The sequence below is a fragment of the Pan paniscus genome, chromosome 2, assembly GCF_029289425.2.
Source record: "Pan paniscus chromosome 2, NHGRI_mPanPan1-v2.0_pri, whole genome shotgun sequence".
Taxonomy (NCBI): domain Eukaryota; kingdom Metazoa; phylum Chordata; class Mammalia; order Primates; family Hominidae; genus Pan; species Pan paniscus.
In genome coordinates, this window is record NC_085926.1 from 188,717,657 (window position 1) to 188,729,288 (window position 11,632).

Below are 11,632 nucleotides of genomic sequence, written 5' to 3' on the forward strand. Positions count from 1 at the left end.
GGTTTAAGAGTTCCTCCATACTTTACACTTCTATCTCTGAGATTTGTAATAGTCTCTGACAGTCTGTTGACTGTAAGCATATTTGCTAGTGCCAAATATTATCATTATGTGTGATAGTGATAGAGACAGGAGACAGCCAGTGTCCCCAGTGAAACCCTGCCTTCAAGCCTAAAACAGCCTGGAGGCTGAAAAACCGGACTGCTGGTTCCGGATGAAGCCTGCCGTTTCCCAACTGAGTCTGTCCAAATAATGCCCACCTGTGCACTGGGAAGATGGGGAAGAGCCTGAAGAAATTCGTGTCCGTTTGCAGGAGTGAGGAGCCTGGCCTCTCCTGTTCGTATGGGGTGACCTGGGATTTCAATATGTAAGGCAGGAAACCTGCCTGCAGGACTCTTTGCTGAAAGTTATTTTTCCTTTTTCCTTTTTGCCTAATAAATTCCACTCCTCACCCTTCTGTGTGTCCGCGAGCCTAATCTTTCCTATTCGTGTGACAAAAAGCTGGTTTTAGCTGAACAAAGGAGAAAATTCCGCAACAATAGTAGAAAAGGTATTAGACCCAACATTAGCACCAGGGTTTATCTTGGGCCTCAACTATTGTAATGTGGCCCATATAACACTTAGAACCAGTTTTCTTATCTTTAAAATAGAAATAAAGACATGAAACACATTGTGATAATATGTTTGAAATAACTTACATCAATTACATTCCTATTCAAGGATTATTTAAAGTGAGTGAAGTTTATTCATAGTTTTCTCCAAGGAAAAAAAAATACCACTGTAAGAAAACTAAATAAAATCCAGGTTATCCATGACTGATAACAAGATAATCTCCATGTAGTGACAGGTTACTGCCCTGAGATGCAAGTCTCAAATCACTGTCTCTTGATATTAATCCTTCCCTGAGGAAAATATGGCTATATACCTATATAGTGGCCTCAAGATAATCCTGCTCAAAATTTTCATATGTGGATACCCTAGTCTTTTCATAATTCCTCATGGTATAACTAAAATCAATCTGGAACATTTAACTGAGGCTTTATTCATTTGAGAAGGAATGTCACAAAACTAGAGAATATTTTGTGAGATGTCAATTGCTCTTTAAGCTCACAGACCTTAAGCCATGTTGGTTTCTGTCATGCTTTTGTAAGGTGAGTGTTATCTTAACAACATTCAATAATCTATTCCTAATCATAGCCTTGCTTGAAATCCCAAACCAGATTGCTGACATTTTTTGAGCACATAGATCCAACTATACTGGAAATATAAACATCAATGATGAGAGCCAATTATTCCCTTGCTTTGATTAAGCATATTTAAATTATGTTTCTCTCATTTATAGCCAAGTTAGTTTTAACATATATTTCATCCTTATATCCTCAGCTGAGCCTGAAGCGGAGGCTATATCTCAGCTGAGGCTATAGCTGTTGAATAAATACCTCCATTATTAATCATACTACTATTTCATACATTTGAAAATTGACATGCTTTTTTTTCTGTGACAAAATTTACAGAATAAATGGGTACAGAAAACTTTTTCTTGGTTCGTTGCTCCATTCGCTAAAAAATGTTTCCAAAATAAGGGCCAAAAGTAGGATTAAGTTTTTGTCATTATTTATTAGCTATAAATTCATTACAAAATTGACTCTTACATATAATTAGAAATATTTCAAATTATATAGAAATCATATTATTTAAAATATTAAGTGTTAAATTATATTTAACAATTGCAGGATATTTGATACAAGAATTAAAACTGGATGTCTGGTTATGTTTATAGAACAAAAAACAGATAAAAATATGAAAAATAAGTTGAAAAACATATATTTGTAGCTTGAAAACAAATTCTAGTTGATTTAGTGAAATATAAAGAAAAATATCAGAATTTAATATTTAATCTTATGTGAATCTTTTGGTAAACTGAAACACAGGTAAAATTATATACCCTGACCTTACAAGCAAGATGTAATATTTATCAAAAACTTATCACTGGATATATTAACGCTATACTTTTCTCCACATCTATGCTACAGGTGGGTTGTTAAATCCATTTGTCATTCTTTCTTTAAAAAAGTCGTTTTCTTGAATTAAATCAAATAGATAATTTTTTCCATTAATTCATATTGTTCCTTTTCCTCAAATTTTTCAAACTTATAGTTTAGCATCACTGAAGTCTTAAATAATCTCATTTATTTAACATCACCTTCATAGCTAAAGCTTAGCAACAACCTTTTTTTCCAGATACGAGTGAGATACAAGTATGATTTATTTTTCAGATGATCAGAGGACATTGGAAAATTTAACAAATTGATACTGGATTCTAATTTTTATGTGTGGCTAGTTAAGAGAGTAGTGTACCCAGAAGGCACTGGACTCTAAGCCACTTAACATTCGAAAGCCTCATTAATGTGCCCTAGAGAAGGGAAAGAACCATCAAGCCCTGAATGCTGAGGTCATTAGTCTGGCCATAGACATCATACAAAGAAGAGCAAATACACAGGATTATGGTTACAAACCAGGAGAAGAAAATCTGCTATTAGGGAATGTTAAGCATGGTATAAAAATAGTTACCGCAATCACAAAAGAGTTTTTATTTCCCACTATAGCTTAAAATATTAACTGTGGTTTACCAGAGAGACATGGTGAAGCCATACAAGTAAAACATATACTCAGGTGAAAGAAATGTTTAATTTCTGAAACATGAACAAAATAATTTTCTATACATAATTTAAATGGATATTAAATATTTATAGACATGATTTCAAAAACGTGGTAATTGTCTTCCATAATCTCGTCCATGATATAAGCCAGGAAAACATCACATTTTATCCCAAATGTTCGGTAATATCTTTAAACTGGGCCAAAATTAAGTTTCATTTAAAAGCTATCAAAAGCTATGACATTTTACATGGTTTTGTATACCAAATGCATTGTGCTAAGCCTGGGTGTACCCTCATGGTACTTAACACATGATAAGGCACACAAAGAATGCAAAATAAATATTTGTTAACTGATACATTTCCTTTTACAGCTTGATTATTAGACTTTCAAAATTAGTTATATTACTTTCTCAATTCCTAGTGTCATAAAGTACAATAATTCGAATCCTTAAATCTCTTATTCTAAAAAGCGACAAATTTCACCAACCAGGGGCCCAGATACCAGAATGTAAAAGGCACAGTTATTTATTTTATTTTATTTTTTAGAAGATGGAATGTGTTCTACTTATTAAAGTACTCCAGAGAGTAATATTAATTACTATATTGGATTTTCTTCATAAATTATTTTTAAAAGTGGGTGGCAACAAAACTTTATAAAACAGACCTTTTGCTTACGTCACCAAAATAAAGCAACAACCAAACAGAAACAACAATGAAAGGCATGTCTCTGTTACAAAGAATCCTAACCAACACAGTTGACCTACGAGATATTGATTGTGCAAGACGACTTATTGAGATGTGGAAAAGAGAAAAATGAGAACAGGTTTCAACATGAAAGATTTCATCATTAATTGAAGTTTGTCCAAAAAACATAGGTGCACATGCAGGATGTGCAAATTATTCTGGGAATGATAGGGGTCTTGAGAGATGGGAAAGAAGAAAACTAGCACAAGCACTGAAAATATATTGTTTCAAATTTAGAAATATGAAGTCCTTGATAGCAATATTTATATGCAATCTATCTGCATTTATTTAAAAATTAATATGTATCTATTTTTAGAGGCAAATTATTCTTACACAGTTACGCTGAGTTAACTGCAAAATGGGCTCTAGAAAAAGAGTACTGTGATCAGAGCAATGATTTCTAATGTTAACTTCAAATGACTTATGTTTTTGAATTTTATTAATTGTACATAAAGTTTACCCTACCTAATACTTGCAGTGCCTATCTAAAGACTTCTCTTTAGTTTCTTCGGTGACCTGAAACTGCCATGTTGGAGTAAATCTGATAGGACCCAGCCTCAATTCATAGAATATTAGTAATTATCTAGTCCAACTTCTGTATTCTACAGTTGGGAAACTGAACCTTCACAAAAGGGAAGTTGTTTTCGCAAAGTCATAGCAGATGAGTAGGTCTAAGTCTCATGATGGTGGCCACAGTGTCTAAATTGCTTGTATTTTATCACCATCACATAGCATAGTGCCTGGAACAAAGTAGGCATTAGGTATTCTACAGATATCTTGGGTGGACTGATCAATGAAAAAATGAATATGCGAATGAATGAATGAATGAATGAGACAATGGCTGAGCTAGGTTAGTCTATTTTCAGCAATAGGAGTTTGTCAGCATCTGGGTAGTTGCAGATGATGACTAGTTTTGTTACCACAGTCCCTCAAAATGTTCTTCTTGGAGTCATGTTGGTTAAAGAAATGATGCTGGGTACATATAGAAGCTGATACATCATGAGGCATTTAAAAATAATTTAAATTCTTTGTAATTTTAAAGTTTATCTGTGATATTGATTATTAGTGGAGTTACAGTTGTTTTAAGAGGCTTTTTCAATGCCACTATGAGGCACTGAACTTTTTGAACTGCCATGAACATAATGCTACACACATCCACATTATGTCTTCAGGAGTAGTGGTGATGGGCAAAGACACTTGTTTCAACCCCACCCTCAGCTATTTGAACATGCAGTAGCAAGTACTTGAAGCAAAAATAGGGCTCATTCTAAAGGCAGTTTTCAGAAATGACAAAGGGAGAAAAGTAAAAGGGCTGTGAATATTTCAACTACTTAAAAGAGGAAAATCTGTTAAACTGGTTAAAATTGGAAAAATGTATCTAGGTCTTAAAGGAATATAGAAGTAAGTGGAAAATACCTTATCAAGTATAGGGCAAAGAGAGGACGTCAATAGCAGGTATTGGTGTGTAAACAAGTCAAATTTAGGTGAAAGAAGCGCGGACATGTTTCATTATGGATTCTTGGAAGCCATTCCCTGCAGATTTAAGTGGGTAATTAAGAGTGACATTTAAAGTGGCAGGAGACAGTCTAAGCAACAGCTTCTGTGTTCCACATAGTCAAATTCAAGTGCAAGAGAGGTCTTTGTAAACAGAGTTCATGGCAGTGCTTTGTGATAAAAGAGGGGTCACTAAGACTGCTTAGGGACCCAGGTAAACTTCCAGCCTCCCTCCTCATCTCGACGCACAAAGGCTTGTCCCTGGTGGAAGGAATGAGTTTTCACATTACAATGAGGGCTCAGGGATGTGGAAAATGCCATCTCTGTCTTGTTGGGTGACACATTAGCAGTATAGTAAGGAAGAGTTTTCAGCCCCACTGGGGGATTTGAAAGTTGAGAAAGGATGTGGAAATCTTCTCCATGAGTGGCAGTGCTGTACAAGGGGGTTGTTCTGTCACCTCTATAGTCAATTGGCATATCCTCTCCGGGGATATTTTTATAATCAACTGCATCATCCGGAAACTGGGAAAATGTGCTGGCGACTCTTCTGGGATGAGATGCGAGGGCACTGTAGTTAGCTGATGAGGTGTCATCGATAGTGTCAAGGTCTTTTAACCCAAGTGTTTGAAGGACCCAGGGATCCACAGGGGGCCCAGCTTGTTCTTCACAGTTAGCAAATTCACTAGAGAGGTTTCTTTTGGCATTTTTGGGATGGGGAATCTCAGCAGGAGAGTATCTTTGCTCTTTGGATTTTCTCTTCCCCTTCCTGAATTTTCCATATGCTTTGGAGAACTCATCAGATGAGAGCAATTTCTAGGGAAGTGATATTTGGAAGTTATACTTTTTTCATATATTTACTAGTTAACTAAATTATTTCGGAAAAAATGCTTAAATTTCTCTTCACACACAAGTAAGATGGATTGGATTAGCTTGTTTGTAAAGTAAAATCTGTGATGACAAGTTACTGCCTAAAAACTCTAAACCATATTTTTTACTCAATTGTTTTAAATGTTGAAAGGACCAGATGATATTTTTAAGATTTCAGCACCGGCAAGTTATTATTATTATAACAATAATAGCACTATCATTTATTAAGTTACCATTTGTAAATAAACTATCATTTATTTATAAATAATACTTATATTTATTTACAAATATTTATAAATAATACTTATATTTATTTATAAATATTTATAATAAATAAAAATATTTTTATAAATATTTATAAATAAATAAAAATATTTTTTATAAATATTTATAAATAAATAAAAATATTTATTTATATGTATTTATAAATATTTAGAAATATTTATATATATTTATAAATATTTAGAAATATTTATATATTTATATTAATAAATTTATATAAGTAAATATTCATAAATTTATATGAATAAATATTTATAAATAAATATAAATATTTATATTCATAAACAATATTATTTATACATAATATCTTTATCATTTATAAATGAGCTATCATTTACTACAATTTATAAACCACTGATTACATGTATTATCTCATTGGATATAGATGTTATTAAAATCTTCATTAATGAGGAAACTAAAGCACAGATATATTAATGACTTGCTGAGAATGATTTAGCTTGCACATAAACCTAAGCCACCCAAATCTACACAGATCCTCTGATTAAACACTATACAACACTGCTTCTTCTTATTTCATTAACTTTCAAAGCACTTCTGAGATATATTATTATATTACTCTAAATATTGGAAAATTATTAAAACTGACAGATAAAACTGCCTAGTTATTATCACTTAGTAATATCATAAGTGTCCTTTTATGGAATGGTGGCTGGAGTTAGGAGCCCAGGAAAATAGCCTGGGCTATTCGCTTAAAATATTCTCTTTTTAACAAAGGCAACTGAATTGTAAAGAAATCAAATCTAGTGTCTTCTATTCTCTGAACTGCTCTATTTAGTAAGAGTAGCAAGAAGCATCATCAATTTAGATCAAATAATTTCAAATAATGCAGCTTGTCTAGAAGTATGGAAAAGATTGATGATGAAAGCATTAATGATAACATAATGGCAACTAGATAATAAAAAATTGAAAGGCAAAGAATTGAGCATGAACAAAAAAAGACTATAGGCAAGTTATTTATCCTTGAGTTAGAAATAGCTCATTTTAAAAGTGGAGAAAAAATGTGAATTAAATGATAATGTAATTGTATATGCCTAATTGCCTAATGTAATTTGTAAACGCCAAATCAAGAGATTTGGGCTCAGGCACTATTCACAGCATTTTAGATCTAGCAGAATTTTTAAAAGATATTTTAGACCATCCATTACAGATGAAGTTAAGTGAGGATCTAAGTAAGAATGATTTGCCTAAAGTCAAACAGATCATTAAAAGAACTGAGTGTCTTTTAGATCTTCTTCCCATACCAGCATTCCATCCATCCAATTCTGCCTTTTGATTAACGCTGATTGTCTCAGCAACCCCCACCCTCGACTAGCATTTGATTTTTAAGCAACTTCTTTTGTAATATAAGACTGACATCTGCAATCTAGGTACTTCAGAGAAATGATAGATAAAAATTCTTGTGAAAGAGCCGTTATTTCCTTAAGAAAAACCATCCATCTTATAAATGCATATCAAGATACACTGTTTAATCAAGGAGTTTTACATAAATCATTTCCTTTCTCAAATCACTGCTTTGTTCTTATAAAGCAGATACATACATCATACATACCTTGGCCTTTTCTTCAAGACATTTAACCAAAGCAGAATTCAGGTATTGTCTGAGGTGATTATTCTCTTCGTGTAACCTGGCGAGTTCTTCTTCCTTCTGCACCAGGGTATCTTGCAGCTACAAAAAGCAGACAGTGGTGAAGGCTGCTCCACTATATTGACTTTGTAACCTTATAATAATGCCACTGCTCCTTAACTGCCTTAAACTTGATGATTGTTTGTTGTATGAACGCAAGCACAGGGAGCCCTCATCCTGAGAGGCCTAAATTAAACCAACATCCCCCTAATGCCTAGTTGTTCAGCTTTGTGCTCTGAATGTTCATTCATTGCAAAGCATTTGGAGAGATTATAATAGACTTTTAAAATTGTAACCACAAGCGAATCAGGTAGATATGAAGGAAAATGAGCTGCATGCAACTGTTTAAATATAGAAAATGATGTTTAGGAAGATGTTGCTGGACTCCTTCCTTGCACTTCTAAATAAATAAATAAAAAATAGAGGTGGGTCGGCTTTTTTCAGCCTCAAATGGACCTGTCTGTATGTCCACTAGGTTAAATTAAATATAGAAAATGATGTTTAGGAAGATTTTGCTGGACTCCTCCCTTGAATGTTTAAATAAATAAATAAATAAAAATAGAGGTGTGTTGGCTTCTTTCAGCCTCAGATTGATCTGTCTGTATGTCCACTAGATTAAATTATCCTTCAGGGGCAAAACTAACACAACATGTAAAAAGCAATCTTAGGAAAATATTTTATAATCATTATGTCTTCTCCAAGTATTAGCTATGCTTATGGTTTAAAAATACTGTCACACTCATTATATCATTCGATCTTTTCAAACGCCCTCTGAGATAGGCAGTACAAGGTTTACAATTCCATAAATGAGGACAAGGAAAAGGATTCAAGGTCATACGGCTAAAATGTGTAAAGTGAGAGCTTGACTGCAGGCCTTTCTAGAGTGTCTTGCTTGTTTTTCTTTTCTCTGACATTGATCATCTAACTTTGATCTCTCTGTGGACACACCAGTCACTTTGGTTCTAAACTGAGTCAGCATGAACTTCAAAAGGGAAAAGAAGCAAGATATTAGCAGTGGGGAATGGACCACATAGAACATGACCAGTCTCAATGTTCTGACTTACACATACCTGCTTATTTCTGTACAGCTGAGAGGAAAGCTGAGCCTCTTCCCATGAGCACAAGTCCGGAAGAGGAAAATTTGAGTCACTGAATGATTCTGTGAAAATACAAATAGATAACTGAGAAAATAATCTTGTAGTTTCTGTGTAATAAAGAAACTTATCAAATCAAATCAGAAAGTTTAATAGGTTCAATTATTTTTCTTAAACAGCTATTGCTGCCATACGGGAAAACAAGACATTTAAAGTTTTTTAGAAAAGGCAAGCAAGCTGTGAGAGACAAATATTTATATGCTGTATGACATAGCAGTTAAAAAGGTAAATTTTTTTAAGCAGTAAGGGGTCACATTCTTGCCTAATATATGTATTCCTGCTGGATAAATTAATAAAGACTGTCCAGTCTTTGTCATTAATTTATGCAAATACTTATTGATCTCCCCCCAAACTCGGCATAACATTGTAATTCCATTACGTTTTTCTAGTTTTTATCTTATTTTCTAAGTTTTAGCACTTGATAATATACTGTTTGGCTCTATGATTAAATTCTAGTTTGTAATGCTACTAGTTTCTCTGCCTGTCTGCCTACCTGTTTTAATCTAACGGACTGTATTTATTTTGAATTTTATGTGGTAGCACTTTCTACCTTAAAACAGTTTGGACCTTGCTTCTTTGAAGATCTTAATGCAAATCTCAAAACTGTGCCCAGACCTTATCTGTTTCAACTGTCCTAATCTGTATATTTTATAAATGTTTTTTCAAAGTGCCTTTTCCCCCCATATTTGACACTCAGCTCTATCTATCAATAAAAAACTATGGTTGGGCATACTAACCAGGTCTACTTTTACTTTCTTTTCTTCATCTAGTACAGTTTAGACTCTTGTCCTTCTCTGGTTATATTGCTGATACTGAAATATTTTTGATTAAAGTGAAATGATGAGTAAGGAGATAGGAATAAAATGGCATAAGTAGTTTGGGTTCACATTCTTGGGCATTTTGTTTTTACTGTTGCTTGCAGTGGAAAGCTAATGTTCAACAATGTCCTCCCTGACATTTAAGTGTGCTTTTAATATTTGGGGTTCCTTTGTTTGTGTCTTTTTAAAAAATAAAACAAATCATGTAGCAGAACCAACAGTATGGATATTTAATTCTGGGGTGTCTGAGAATTCTTTAAGAAACTTGAGTGTTTAACACAGACATTTCTTTAATATTTATAAATACTGCTCATATGCCACAGATCAAAATTAATATGTCATTTTACGTCAATGCTATACTTCTCTCCAAAGTTGAGGCTTTTTTTGTGTGTAAAAGGGAATCCTTTTTCAACTTCTAACACACTATCCATGGAACTTCCTCTATGAAATAAAAATTCACTTAGTATTTCTTGCTTTTCTCTCCCAAAAGAAGTGTTCCAACTGGTATCCTCATTCCAAAGACATTCTGCTGGTGTGTTGTTTATAAATCTTTGATCCAGACTCACACTCCCTCAGTGAGATAGGACTCTCCAAGAACTGTAAATTGTAGGGAGAAATACATGCTATCCAGTGGGCAAGGTAAAGAATCCCATTTTCACTATTTGGCAAGTGTAAAGCAGCAGGCTTTATGACTGTAAAAATCAGGAGTCCTTGGGTTTACTTAAATTTTCCATATCATCCCTTATTCTAGAGTCCCAGCCCATGATGCTCCACAGCCACGGGTATGGAAAAGAGCTCCAGGTCTATCAGGGAAGCAGAAGAGCAGAACTTACCCTGTGCCTGTGGTGCTTGTTGGAGCTCTCTGTTGTCCAGGAGACCAGCAGCCCAGAAAGAGACCCAAGTCTCCGTGGAAACGTCAACACTAGATTCTGACGTTGTAGTGGAATACGGGCAATTATAGCTCTGGCCTCCTACAAAGTACTGGTCTTGGCAAGGCAGAATGGTGTTCTGTGAAATTCAGTATAGGGGGAGTGAGGGGTCCCAAAAGATGGGGTGATGGAGATTTAGAAGGGGGAAAGGGTGGGAGAAATACCGAAATTACATGCAGTGAAATATAAAAAAAAAAAAAACAAAACAGAAAAGGTGTTAAGTATAGATGCATATTAATTTTGGGGTGGTCAAATTATAATTACTAAAAGGGAATGAGTTTCTTGGTTTACCCAGAATTTCCCTTAGGCCCTCTGAGCAAAAGAGCAGACTAGCATTGAATGGGTGAAATCAGTACATATCCAGGAGGATTCTCTGTTGCAACGTCCAGCCCATCTAATAGTCTACCCAGATTTAAATAAAGGGAATTCTACTTAATGATTCAAAACCATAAGAACTATTTGGTTCTTTCTGCAAATACCTTAATTATATTTCTAAAACTCCTGAAGGACAAAGAACGCAGAATGCTAAAGCTGAAATGGATATGACATAATATAGACTAACCCCTTCATTTTTGTTTCTGAATCATACTTGCCTCATTCCTTCCTTTTTCTCCGTCTGACCTAACATACTGCTGGCTCATAGTCCATCAATCTATCTGTCTGTCTGTCTGTCTGCGTATCTATCTATCTATCTATCTATCTATCTATCTATCTATCATCTATCTATCTCTGTCCCAGAGATAATTAAAACATTTTGCTCCCAACACTAAGCACAGGACCATAAAGCCGCTCCAAGTAAACGTATAATCAAAGCTGAAAGAAGTTCGTTAGCAAAGACAGCAAGCTCTAGTTCTGTCCATCACTAGGGCTCAAGTGCCCCTCCAAAGGTATCTTGCCATTAACTGGCATGTATTCTCCACTGTGTTCTGATCCAGTGAACACTCTCCTGCCTTCCACTTCTTGAACCTCAAACACACAGTCTTTCCACACGTCCAGGCAGGGGCAGGTATGCAGCCTTCCTGGGTTAATTTGTACCACACCA

The 11,632-nt window shown here is 34.5% G+C and overlaps 1 protein-coding gene across 1 annotated transcript; it reads right to left on the reverse strand.

Annotated features, from left to right (window-relative positions):
* Window positions 1–1,902: 1,902 nt before the first annotated feature.
* GMNC (geminin coiled-coil domain containing) lies at window positions 1,903–10,675 on the reverse strand (the record flags this gene model as incomplete). Its single annotated transcript, XM_055110884.1, has 4 exons — window positions 1,903–5,708; window positions 7,615–7,731; window positions 8,760–8,848; window positions 10,495–10,675. Coding segments are annotated over 4 exons (1,008 nt in total), but the record flags the coding sequence as incomplete, so codon positions are not given.
* Window positions 10,676–11,632: the final 957 nt, after the last annotated feature.